A 12,836-nucleotide genomic window follows, 5' to 3' on the forward strand; every position below is an offset into this window, starting at 1 on the left:
AAAAGCTGTCCAATGCCAAACAAAAACAAAAATAGCTGGAAAAACTCAGCAGGTCTGACAGCATCTGCGGAGAGGAGCACAGTTAACATTTTGAGTCCGAATGACTCTTCATCTGATGAAGGGTTATATGGACTGGAAACATTAACTGTGCTCCTCTCCGCAGATGCTGTCAGACCTGCTGAGTTTTTCCAGCTATTTTTGTTTCGAATTTCCAGCATCTGCAGTTTTTTGCTTTTATCTTAGTGCCCAATGCCAAACCTTTTTGGGAATTAAAATATTGCGTTTGCTTTAAGGGAATTATGGTTGTGCAGCTGTAAATGGTCCTGGGCGGGTGTCGCTTTAAGGGAATTATGGTTGTGCAGCTGTAATTTGGTCCCGGGCGGGTGTCGCTTTAAGGTACTTGAACGGCGGGAAATGCCGTTTCCCGGGAGGCTGTGCGGTAAGATGGCGGCGGTTTGGGAGAGAAGCCTCATGGAGATCGGCAACTCGGAGAGAGATTTCCCGGCCTGGAGGGAGATCCGAGCCGAGCTGGGTGAGGAGAGGCCGGGGAGGAGGAGGGCGACCCTGGGCCGGGGAGCGCAGCGCAGCCGTTGGGGTAGAGGAGTCGGAGAGTTACTGCTCAAACCCTCAACCCCTACGGGGGAGAAGAGGAGGGGCGGGGGGTCAGGAGGAGAGGGGGGGTCGGGAGGGGGAGGAGGGGGGGGGGGTTTCTGGAGGAGGAGGAGTGTCGGGAGGAGGAGGAGGAGTGTCGGGAGGAGGAGAGGGGGGTTCTGGAGGAGGAGGAGTGTCGGGAGGAGGAGGAGGAGTGTCGGGAGGAGGAGGAGGAGTGTCGGGAGGAGGAGGAGGAGTGTCGGGAGGAGGAGGAGGTGTGTCGGGAGGAGGAGGAGGAGTGTCGGGAGGAGGAGGAGTGTTGGGAGGAGGAGGAGAGGGGGGGTCGGGAGGAGGAGGGGGGTTCGGGGGGAGTGGGGAAGTCGAGTCTCTATTTCGCCCCACTGGCGGACACCAGGGATTTGTCCCCAGGTCCTGATTCTCTGTCAATCTGACTCAGTCTGAGCTGAACCCGGGAACAGCAGGAGACCATTCAGCCCCTCGAGTCTGTTTCGATTTATTGTTACCCTGTTTGATCTACAGCTTAACCCCACATACTCGCCTTCACCCGAAATCTCTTATTAACTTTGGTTAACAAAATCTAGCTTGAAACCGGTTTACTCGGAAGTGGCAAAACTGATAGATTCAGGCTCTTGTGGCCTATCAGCCCATTTCAAAGTGGTATCTGTCCCAAGATCCAAAAATTGATAAATAAGCCTGTTTAAAGAACAGAGGCTCATTATTGTGGCTAAATGAATCTTTCAGAAAGCACCAAACTCTATTCATCCAACCTATCACTTGAACAATTCACTTTGGATTGTGTCATCCCTCATTTTTAAGAATAATCTTTTTTATGTTGATCTCACGTTGCCTCATCACATTACCTTACGTGGAAGAGAGTTTCAAACTTCTGCCACCCTTTGTCTACCGAAGTGTTTTCTAATTTCCCACCTGAAATCTAACCCTAATTTTTAGACTACTCCAAATCCTAAACAGCAGAAATAGCTTCCCTCTATCTACCATAACTGTCCCCTTTAATATCTTGAAAACTTTGATCAAAGCACTCCTTAACCTTCTAAATTCCAGGGAATACAACTTCAGGTTGTGTAATCTAGTAGTTCCCAAACATTTTTCCAAGGGTGATGCATATGAGGAAAAATAAAATTTTAAAGGGTGCAGAGAGAGGACGGAGGATTGAGACTCAGTGACGAGCTCTTTCAGAGAGCTGGCACAAGGTGATGGACTGAATGGACAGAGGATTGAGACTGGAGAGCTGGCACAAGGGCCTCAGTATGTAGAGGGACACTGCAAAGGGGTTTGAGAAGCCAATACTCCAGCATGAGTTAGTCACTTCAGGAAAGGGACTTAAGGCAATGAGAAATTTTCTTTTAAAACTAAAGGTGTGACAGTTTCTCTTTTGGTTAGAGTAGTTTTAGAACTGATATTTTAAAGAAATATAGATATTGTCAACATTTCCTCCGTTTCATACAGCTACCATGCTACAAATTGAGATGACTCATTTTGGAGGATTGTTCCTTTTATCTGGAAGTCTGAGTTGGGGTTGGATTGAAGAGCGATTCATGTGTCTGTTCTACAGGTGTGAATGCTGTTCCAGGAGTGAAATATTCCGACAGTGCCGGTGGATTTTTCTATGAAGACAGTGGGAAGCTGCAGTCTGTCACCAGGAATCGGTTCATACACTGGTGGGTATTTTCTGCTTGTACTCTGCAGAGTGAGCCTGGTGACAGTGCTGCTTTCAGGGGCTGTGTGCACTGCTCCGACAAGGATACTTATTTCAAAAGGTGATCACAGTTTTGAAGACTCTGCCCAGAGTGAGGACTGATATTGTGAAGAAAGACCACATCAATTCCTAAAGGTTTTTGCTGTTGATCTGAAGTACACAGCCTGCTTAGTAACACTGCTCTTCCTGCAGTATTACAGTGTTGTAGTTTAACTTGCTGTACACCAGTGCACTGTAATGAAGTAGCTGTGCACTTGATGCCACATTCATGTAGCGAGTGGAGCATGCAGGTGGTGGTGTTCCCATCTATCTGCTGACCTTGTCCTTCTAGGTGGTAGTGGTCGTGGATTTGGATGGCGCTGCTGAAGGTGAATTCCTGCAGTGCATCTTGTAGATGGTATACACTGCTGCCACTGTGCAACGGTGGTGGAGGGAATGAACGTTTGTGGATGTGGTGCCAGTCAAGTGGGCTGCTTTGTCCTGGATGGTGTCAAACTTTTTGAATGTTGTAGGAGCTGCACTCATCCAGGCAAGTGGGAAGTATCCCATCACACTCCTGACTTGTGCTTCTAGATGGTGGACAGGCTTTGGGGAGTCACACGATTCCTAGCCTCTGACCTGCTCTTGTAGCCACAGTATTTATATGGCCAGTCCAGTTCAGTTTCTGGTCAATGGTAAACCCCAGGATGTTGAAAGTGGGGGATTCAGTGATGGTAATGCCATTGACTGTCAAGACACGGTGGTTAGATTCTCTCTTGGAGATGGTCATTGGTCTGACACTTGTGTGACACGAATGTTACCTGGCAAATGGAGTGCAGCCAGCGATCTGAGTGAAGACTTGGAGTTTGGTGGGTAAGGTTTGAAATAGCACACAATTTGGTGTTAAAGTTAATAAAATGTATATAAGAAAGCAACATAAATGATTAATATAATTGAGTAATTGTTTAAAGCACATTAAGGGTGGCAGGGCTGCAGCATGTGGGAGCTCCTGGATAACGTGATCCAGGGCTAACACGTCTGCTGTAAGTGTTTGTGGCTTGAGGAACTTCGGCTCAGAATCACTGAGCTGGAGGCTGACCTGCAGCCTCTGCAACACATCAAGGAGGGGGAAAGTTACCTGAATGCTTTATACCAGGAGGCGGTCACATCAATTAGGCTAGGGTCTTCTGATTTGGTCAGTGGCCAGGGATAGGAGGGTGTGACTGCAAGTGAGGCAGGTAAGGGGACCCAGAGGGCTGGAGTGTGAGCCTCTGCAATGTCCAAGGTATGAGGTTCACTCAGCTTGTTTGGTTGTGAGTGGGGGCTGCAGGGTGGATGAGCAAACTGACCATGGTACAGGAAGCCATCCAAGTGGGGTGAGCAAAAAGAATGTAGTGGTAGCAGGGGACAGTATAGTGAGGGGGGTTGACACTTCTCTGTAGCAAAGAGCAAGAGTCCAGACGGCTTGGTTGCCTGCCTGATGCCAGGGTTCTGGACACTTGCTTGGGCCGGAGAGTAACTTGCAGTGGGAAGGTGAGGATCCAGTGGTCATGGTCCATGTACATACCAACGATATAGGCAGGATGAGGAAGGAGTTACTGCATAGTCAGTATGATGAGCTAGGCACCAACTTAAGAAGCAGAACCTCAAAGGCAATCTATAGATTATTACCTGAGCCATGTGCAAATTGGCATAGGGCAAATAAGATTAGAGAAATGAGTGTGCGGCTCAAAGGCGGGTGTGGGAGAAGTGGGTTCCAGTTTGTGGAGCACTGGCATCAGTACTGGGGAAAATGGGATCTGTACCGTTGGGACAGTCCACACCTGAACCATGCTGGGGCTGGTGTTCTTGTGAGCCGCCTAACTAGGGAAGTAGAGAGGGTTTTAAACTGAATAGTGCAGGCAAGGAGTCAAGTTTGTGAACATGTGGTAAACCAAAGAGTAGAGACAAGGCAAGAGAGAAAGGTATTCATATGGGAACTGATAAACAGATTGTGACAGGAAAGAACAGAGAGTATGTACAATTCTAAGACTAAATCAGATAAGGCTAGAAGCTACAAAAATAATAAAAGAGCAAAACCAAAAGCTCTGTATCAAAACACACACAGCATTTGAAACAAAACATGAACTGATAGTGCAAATAGAAATAAATAAATATGATCTGATATCCATTACAGAGACATGGCTACAGGATGACATATATTGAAGGGAAGGACAGGAAGCAAGGAAAGGGTGGAGTGGTGGCTCTGTTAATTAATGATGGTACTAACACTATCGAGAGGGATGACCTAAGTTCAGGAAACCAGGATGTGGAAACAGTTTGGGTAGAGATGAGAAATGATAAAGGCAAGAAGTCACTTGTGGGAGTGGTCCCTTGTGGGAGCTCCCTAGTTGTAACTACACAGCAGGACAGAGTATAAAAGAAGAGATAATAACTTGCCAGAAAGGTACAGCAATAATCATGGGGATTTTAATCTACTGGAAAAATCAGGTGGGCAAAGGTAGCATAGATGAGTTCATCACATGTTTTCAGGATAGTTTCTTAGAACAGCATGTCCTGGAACCAAACAGAGAGCAGGCTATACTACGCCTGGCATTGTGCAACAAGATAGGATTAATTGATGACTCCCCTAGTAAAGGCGCCCCCAGGTAGCAGCAATCATAATATGATTGAATGTTACATTCATTTTGAGGAAGAAATGAGTGCGTCCAATACCAGCATTTTAAACATAAATAAGGGCAATTATGAGGACATGAAAACAGAGCTAGCTAAAGTGAACTGGCAAATGAGGTTAAGGGATATGTTAAAAAAGGTTCAGTGGCAGACATTTAAAGGGATATTTCAGAATACACAGAATAGATACATTCCAATGAGAAGGAAAAATTCCAATGGGAGAGCCCACCATCCGTGGTTAGCTAAAAAAAGTTAAAGACAGTATCAAACTTAAAGAAAAAGCATATAATTATGCTGACGGGTGGCAGGTCAGAAGATTGAAAAGAATATAAAGAACAGCAAAAAATGGCAATAAGACTGATAAGGGCAAAATTAGAGTGCGTGAAAAAGTTAGCTGGTAACAAAGATGGTAGCAAGAGTTTCTATAGATACTTAAATAAACCAGTTAAAGTGAGCATTGATCCTATAGAGATTGTGTCTGGGGAATAGATAATGGAAAGTAGGGAGATGGTGGATGAATTAAACAAGTATTTTGTTACTTTCTCCACGAGAGGACACAAGTAACATCCCGGAAATAGCTGTAAATCAGGAAATGGAAGGAAGGGAGGAACGCAGGAAAATTACAATCACCAGAAAAGTGGTATTGAGCAAATTGTTGGAGCTGAGGGCTGACAAATCCCCAGGTCTGGATGGACTTCACCCTAAGGTCTTGAAAGAAGCGGCTAGTGAGGGAGTTGATGCATTGGTTTTAATTTTCCAAAACTGCCTAGGTTTGGAGAAGTTTCCATTTGATTGGAAAATAACAAATGTAATTCCTTTATTCAAAAAGGGAAGGAGACAGAAAACAGTAGACTACAGGCCTGTTAGCCTAACATCTGTCATAGGGAAAATGTTAGAAGCTATTATTAAAGATGTTATAGCAGGGCACTTAGAAAAATTCAAGGCAATCAGGCAGAGTCAACATGGTTTTGTAAAACCATTGTTTAATCAATGTATTGGAATTGTTTGAGGTAGTCACGTGCTGTAAATAAAGGGGAACCAGTGCATATGCTGTACTTAAAAGATTTCCAGAAGACATTTGATAAAGTGACACATCAAAGGTTATTGTGAAAAATAAAAGTTCATGGTGTAGGGGGTAAGACATTGGCATGGATAGAAGGCTGGCTGGCTAACAGGAAGCAGAGAGTAGTCATAAATGGGTTTTTTCTGGTTGTCAGGATGTGACAAGTGGTGTGTCACAGGGATCAGTGCTGGGAACTTAACTGTTTACAACTTATATAAATGACTTGGACGATGGGACTGAAGGTACGGTTGCTAAATCTGCTAACAATACAAAGATAGGTAGGAAAGTAAATTATGAAGAGGATGTGAGGAGGCTACAAAATGACATGGATAGGTTAAATGAATGGGCAAAGATCTGGCAAATGGAGTATAAAGTAGGCAAATGTGAAATCCTTCATTTTGGTAGGAAGAATAAAAAGGAAGCTTATTATCTAAATGGTAAGAAATTGCAGAGCTCAGTGATTCATAGGGATCTGGGTGTCCTAGTCTATGAACCACAAAAGGCTAACATGCAGGTACAGCAGGTAATTAAGAAAGCTAATAAAATGCTATCATTTATTGTGAAGGGAATTGATTACAAAAGTAGTGAGATTATGCTTCAGTTGTACAGGGCATTGGTGAGACCACATCTAAAGTATTGCTTACCGTACTGGTCTCCTTATTTAAAGAAAGATGTAAATGTGTTAGAAGCAGTTCAGGGAAGGTTTACTAGACTACTACCAGGAATGGGCAGGTTGTCCTGTGAGGAAAGGCTGGACAGGTTAGGCTTGTATCCACTGGAATCTAGAAGAGTAAGAGGCAACTTAATTGAAACCTTTAAGATCCTGCAGGGTCTTGACAGGGTGGATGTGGAGAGGATGTTTCCTCTTGTGGGAGAATCTGGATGTAGGGACCACTGATTTAAGACAGAGATGAGGAGAATTTTTTTCTCTTGAGGGTTGAGAGTCTTTGGAACTCTCTTTCTCAAAAGGTGGTGGAAGCAGAGTCTTTGAATACTTTAAGGCAGTCTAGAGTTTCTTGATTAACAAGGGGGTGAAAGGTTATCGGGAGTAGGCAGGAATTTGGGGTTGAGGTTGCGTTTGGATCAAACATGATCTTATTGAATGACGGAGCAGGCTCGAGGGGCCGAGTGGCCGATTCCTGTTCCAAGTTTATACGTACATATGTTCAGTGTCTGAGGAGTTGCAAATGGCCCTGAGTGTCAGTGAGCGGGGTATTGCTGAGGAAGCCGCTTCATTGCACTGTTGATGACCTCTTCCATTACTTTACTGAATATTGAAAGTAGACTGATGGGGCAGTAATTGGCCGGGTTGGATTTGTCCTGCTTTTTGTGTACAGCACATACCTGGGCAATTTTCCAGATAGCTAGATAGATGCCAGTGCTGTAGCTGCACTGGAATAGCTAGGCTAGGGGCGTGATAAGTTCTGGAGCAGACATCTTCAGTACTATTGCCAAAATATTGTCAGGGCCCATAGCCTTTGCAGTATCCAGTGTCTTCAGCCGTTTCTTGGTATCATGTGGAGTGAATCGAATTGGCTGAAGATTGGCATCTGTGATGCTGGGGACCTCCAGAGGAGGCTGAGATGGATCACCCACTCGGCACTCCTGGCTGAAGGTTATAGCAATTTCTTCAGCTTTACCTTTTGCACTGATGTGCTGGGCTCCTCCATCATTGAGGATGGGGATATTTGTGGTGCCTGCGCCTCCAATGAGTTGTTTAGTTGTCCACCACCATTCGTGACTGGATGTGGCAAGACTGCAGAGCTTAGATCTGATCTGCTGGTTGTGGGACCACTTAGTTCTGTCCATCACTTGCTGCTTATGTTGTTTGGCACACAGTAGTCCTGTGTTGTAACTTCACCAGGTTGATATCTCATTTTTAGGTATGCCTGGTGCTGTTCCTGGTATTCCCTCCTGCACTGTTCATTGAACCAGGGTTCATCCCCTGGCTTGATGGTAATGGTAAAGTGGGGGGGTGTGGGGATTAGAGGCAGATTGTTGAATTGGGGAGGGAGGTGAGGGGCAGGTTATGACTGTTGTATTGAGGGGGTGAGGGGCAGGTTGTGATGTATTGGGGAGGTGGGGTGAGGGGCAGGCTGTGATGTATTGTGGAGAGGGGTGAGGGGCAGGTTGTGATGTATTGGGGAGGGGGGTGAGGGGCAAGTTGTGATGTATTGGGGAGGGGGGTGAGGGGCAGGCTGTGATGTATTGTGGAGAGGGGTGAGGGGCAGGTTGTGATGTATTGGGGAGGGTGGGTGAGGGGCAAGTTGTGATGTATTGGGGAGGGGGGTGAGGGGCAAGTTGTGATGTATTGGGGAGGGGGTGAGGGGCAGGTTGTGATGCATTGGGGAGGGGGGTGAGGGGCAGGTTGTGATGTATTGGGGAGAGGGATGAGGGGCAGGTTGTGATGTATTGGGGAGGGGGCTGAGGGGCAGGTTGTGATGTATTGGGGAGGGGGGTGAGGGGCAGGTTGTGATGTATTGGGGAGGTGGTTGAGGGGCAGGTTGTGATGTATTGGGGAGGGGGGTGAGGGGCAGGTTGTGATGTATTGGGGAGGGGGGTGAGGGGCAGGTTGTGATGTATTGGGGAGGGGGGTGAGGGGCAGGTTGTGATGTATTGGGGAGGGGGGTGAGGGGCAGGTTGTGATGTATTGGGGAGGGGGGTGAGGGGCAGGTTGTGATGTATTGGGGAGGGGGTTGAGTGGCAGGTTGTGATGTATTGGGGAGGGGGTTGAGGGGCAGGTTGTGATGTATTGGGGAGGTGGGTGAGGGGCAGGTTGTGATGTATTGGGGAGGGGGGGGGAGGGGCAGGTTGTGATGTATTGGGGAGGGGGGGTGAGGGGCAGGTTGTGATGTATTGGGGAGGGGGGTGAGGGGCAGGTTGTGATGTATTGGGGAGGGGGGGGTGAGGGGCAGGTTGTGATGTATTGGGGAGGTGGGTGAGGGGCAGGTTGTGATGTATTGGGGAGGGGGGTGAGGGGCAGGTTGTGATGTATTGGGGAGGGGGGTGAGGGGCCGGTTGTGATGTATTGGGGGTGAGGGTCAGGTTGTGATGTATTGCGGAGGGGGTGGCGAGGGGCAAGTTATGATATTGTTGTATTGGGGATTGCGGGCGGGGGGAGGTGATGGGGTGGGGGAACGGGTTGAGTTGTCCGCATTGGGGCTGAATAAACTGCAGTGCTGGTTTCAGCGGGTGCCTGTGAAATGCCCTGGATATTTGTTATCCTTCACCAGAGTCGAGTCAGATATCTCACATTTTATTGCAAGCTCTGGCTAACACTGGGAGACATTTGATGTTCTGATGTTCTGATGATCTTTTTTATGTCCCTAGGACCAGTTGTGGTGACACCCTGCAGCTGATGGAACAGTCTCTGGACACCAATCTCCTCAACAATACTGTCCGCATCAAGTTCCTGAATTGTCACGTGCTGCCGGGTGGCGTTCATGTACATGAGACTCATGACCGTGTGACACTCCTTATTCTAACTAACCAGTCTGTGCACAGGATCGTGCTACCTCACCCTTCTCGCATGTACAGAAGTGTAAGTCGCCATTTTTAAAAAGTTTGCACGGTGCAGAGACTTAGCAGATCTTTTTCCGGCTCGCGGGCTGAGTGGCTGGACCTATTGCCGGCACGTGAGCTGATTGGCCGGACCTGTTGCCGGCACGTGAGCTGATTGGCTGGACCTGTTGCCGCTTCGCGGGTCAATTGGCCTTTATAATATTGATTGAGCGGGAGCAGGACTTGAACCTGCAACCTTGTGACTGAGGGGAGAGTGCTACCAGCTGAGCCCCAGCTGTCACTAAACGTTATCTTCTGTGTCATACATAACTGGAGGAGTTCAATTCGAATTTTTTTTTTTTAAACCTTAGGTTGTTCAGTCACGCTCAGTGCTGTATTGGATGCAGAGAATGGATGACACTATTAGCACTTCTGCTGTAGAGCTTGCTCTTGTACCATTCCTTACCCTCTCATCCTGTCTGCAGAGTGCTCTGAAACAGCTTACGGGCTAGTGTGGCTGGGAATTCAGCACCTTAACTATGAAGACAACCTGAGAGTGTTTACACTGAAGAACAGCCTTGTTAAAGTTTTCCAGATTTTGAATGGCAACAGATTAAAATGACCTCCAAAAATTGTCAAAAATAATCCCAGACTAACTAGGTCACAGATTCGAAATCTAAACTTGGTGAATGAACAGAGAATCCTATTTTCTATGCCTAGTGTCAGTGTAACCATTTGCCAGTCAGTTATAGCATGGTTACTACAAAAATAACTCCTAAAAATGGCCTGGGCTCCACATGCCCACTGCCCCAGTGTTAGTGTTTCATTTCCCATTACAACTACCGAAGTGGTTTCTGAGTTTACACTTGCTGCTGAATTAGGGAAGTGTTTTTCTAGTTCTGCCAGAAGCAAATCCTATCCCGTGAAGCCAGGATCTAACCATAAATGAACTTCCTGTCCCACTTAGTCCCCTGAGAACAGCTTCAGTTGCTGCTGATTACCTGCTTTCCTCGCTAGTTGTTAAGGTTGGTTTCTCTAAGCCAACCATTGAATTAATCTGCATTTGCCCTGTTAATATCCCTACAGGAGCTGATTAGTGAGGGTCATATCCAGTCCATCTTCACTGACATTGGGAAACTGAACCTGCGGGATCCAGTAAACAGCTTTCTAATTCCTGGCATCCAGGGCCACTCGACAAACTCGACAGCATCAGCCACCTGGCTGAACAGTGATGGAGAGGCATTGTTTGCACTCGCATCTTGGTCTGGAGGGATTCTGATAATCCAACTTCCTGAGCAAAACACGGCAGGTGATGTTGAGTTCACTATTAAATGGATCAGTGATTGATCTTCTGAAGCTACTGTGTACAACCTTGTTACTGCACTATTGACAAATATCTGACGTGCACTGAGTTTGTCAGTCATTATTTCTGTGTTGGGATACAAGCTGTTTGATATAGATCTGCAACTGGAGAAGTGGCCAAGCAGATACACATCTCATTGTATCAATTACTGTAAATTATGGACAACTGTCAGTCAGTTTTTAGATTTCTGATTTCGATTTCTTTAATTAGACTGCAGCTTGGTAACTCACTCCCAGATATCTGACCCATTGTCATTTCCTAATCCAAGGTGCATTTTTTAAATTAATTTACAATGAGCAATGCTTTTAAAGAATTGTCTGTTTAGAAATGGAGTTGGTTCAGTTTTCATAATGAGTACTGTAGGTGAAACCAGCTTACATCAGAGATTACATCTTTACTTTCCAATCTGAACTTCAAGCTGGTTGGATGGAAGAGCGATTGACTGTTATGTTGTTACAGGGTCTCCGGTTTTACTAGAGCTAAAACAGAGCTCTGTCATGCAGCGCTTACTCACAGGATGGATGTCAACGGCAATCAGGTCAGTGTGGATGAAGTTGGGAGGAGGGGTGGGGTAGTGGAATGGGCTGTTTAGGCCAATGGGAGGTCTGTCCCTTTTCCAGTCTTTGATCTTGAAGGCCTTGTCCCTTTGGATGGGAGAATGGTGGTCGGAGGGTGGGGGGGGCGAAGTTGGAAGGCCCATCCCTGTTCCTGATGACTTGGGGGTGGAGGGGGTGCAGGGGTGGTTGTGGGAGTCCTGCCCCTGCTCCCAATGGAGAGGAGATCCTTGATGCGTAACTAAGTGCTGCCCGTTTTCAGCTCATTTATTTCTTGTCCCTCCTATCAAAATAGATCAGCATGGAACCTGCAGGTTGTTTAATGGAACAAGGTAATAGTGTTGAAGGGATGGAATAATTGTGTGTGCTGAATGGGCTAAATGAAGCCTGGTTAAAGATTATTCAAAGACTTCTCTGTGCTCTCTGCAGAGGTGATCAAGGCCCCTCAGATCTACCTGTCAGCCTTGCAGTTCAACTGGTGGAACATGATGTTTTTATCTTTGCTCTGTGTCAGGACCACAAGCTACGACTTTGGTCCTACAAGGTATGTGTCAATGTAGTGCAAAATGTTCTGTCGGAAGGATAGGGGTGCAACTGTGCAATTTGTCCAACAAATTCTCCACACCTGCAGTTGGGAGGGGGTAGGTAGTGCGATGGGTGTTAAATTCTGTGCTTTACACTTTCAGTTTGCATGGAAAATATTGCATACAGGTAATACTTCACTCCATCTACTGGGAGTTGTGCAAACCATGGGAGAACATGCTATCAGCTTCCTGAGAAACTTCTAGTGTCCTTGTTAATTTCCTTCACCGGTGTGAGCATTCCTCACAGTCCATGCGCCGTGCCACTGGCCGGCTGCGGCCCATCCTCCTCAGATGAAATTACAAAAACCTTTCTGGTTATGTAGGCCTGAAGTTTTCAAATTCACCTGAGTGGGTACCACCTGTAAATGTGAACAGTCTCCTGAGATGACTAATGTCTGTGTGCTGACCATCACAGGTAGGAATACCAGAAAAGAAATAGACAATTTAGCTCCTTAAGCCTGCTTTGCCATTGAATGAGATCATGGCTGATCTGTGACCTCATTCCACAAACCCTCCTTTGTCCTATATTCCTTAATCCCTTTTGGTTAACAGAAATCTGCCAAATCTCAGATTTAAATTTAATAATGGGTCAAGCATCAACTGCTGTTGGCGTAGAAGATCCCAGACTGCCAAGGTCTGGCCCTAATTTCTAGGCTATTCGCTCTAGTCCTAGACTCAAAAACCAGTGCAGATAGTTTTTATCTACCTTATTCTGTTCCCCTTTATAGCTTAAAACCTTTGATTGGATGATCCCAAATCTTCTCAATTCCAGAGAATGGGGCCTAGTTTG

At 46.4% G+C, this 12,836-nt stretch overlaps 1 protein-coding gene across 1 annotated transcript in view; it reads left to right on the forward strand.

The window, feature by feature from the left end:
- Positions 1 to 410: 410 nt before the first annotated feature.
- The window catches only part of nup160 (nucleoporin 160), an 86,507-nt gene continuing 74,081 nt past the window's right edge, over positions 411 to 12,836 (forward strand). Inside the window, exons 1-6 of the mRNA XM_041197945.1 lie at positions 411 to 532; positions 2,186 to 2,291; positions 9,375 to 9,585; positions 10,632 to 10,854; positions 11,368 to 11,446; positions 11,892 to 12,006. Coding sequence (XP_041053879.1) covers positions 415 to 532; positions 2,186 to 2,291; positions 9,375 to 9,585; positions 10,632 to 10,854; positions 11,368 to 11,446; positions 11,892 to 12,006 — 852 coding nt within the window. The 5' untranslated portion in view covers positions 411 to 414. The remainder of the gene's footprint in view (positions 533 to 2,185; positions 2,292 to 9,374; positions 9,586 to 10,631; positions 10,855 to 11,367; positions 11,447 to 11,891; positions 12,007 to 12,836) is intronic.

This window comes from Carcharodon carcharias, chromosome 10, assembly GCF_017639515.1.
Source record: "Carcharodon carcharias isolate sCarCar2 chromosome 10, sCarCar2.pri, whole genome shotgun sequence".
NCBI classification, from domain to species: Eukaryota; Metazoa; Chordata; class Chondrichthyes; order Lamniformes; family Lamnidae; genus Carcharodon; species Carcharodon carcharias.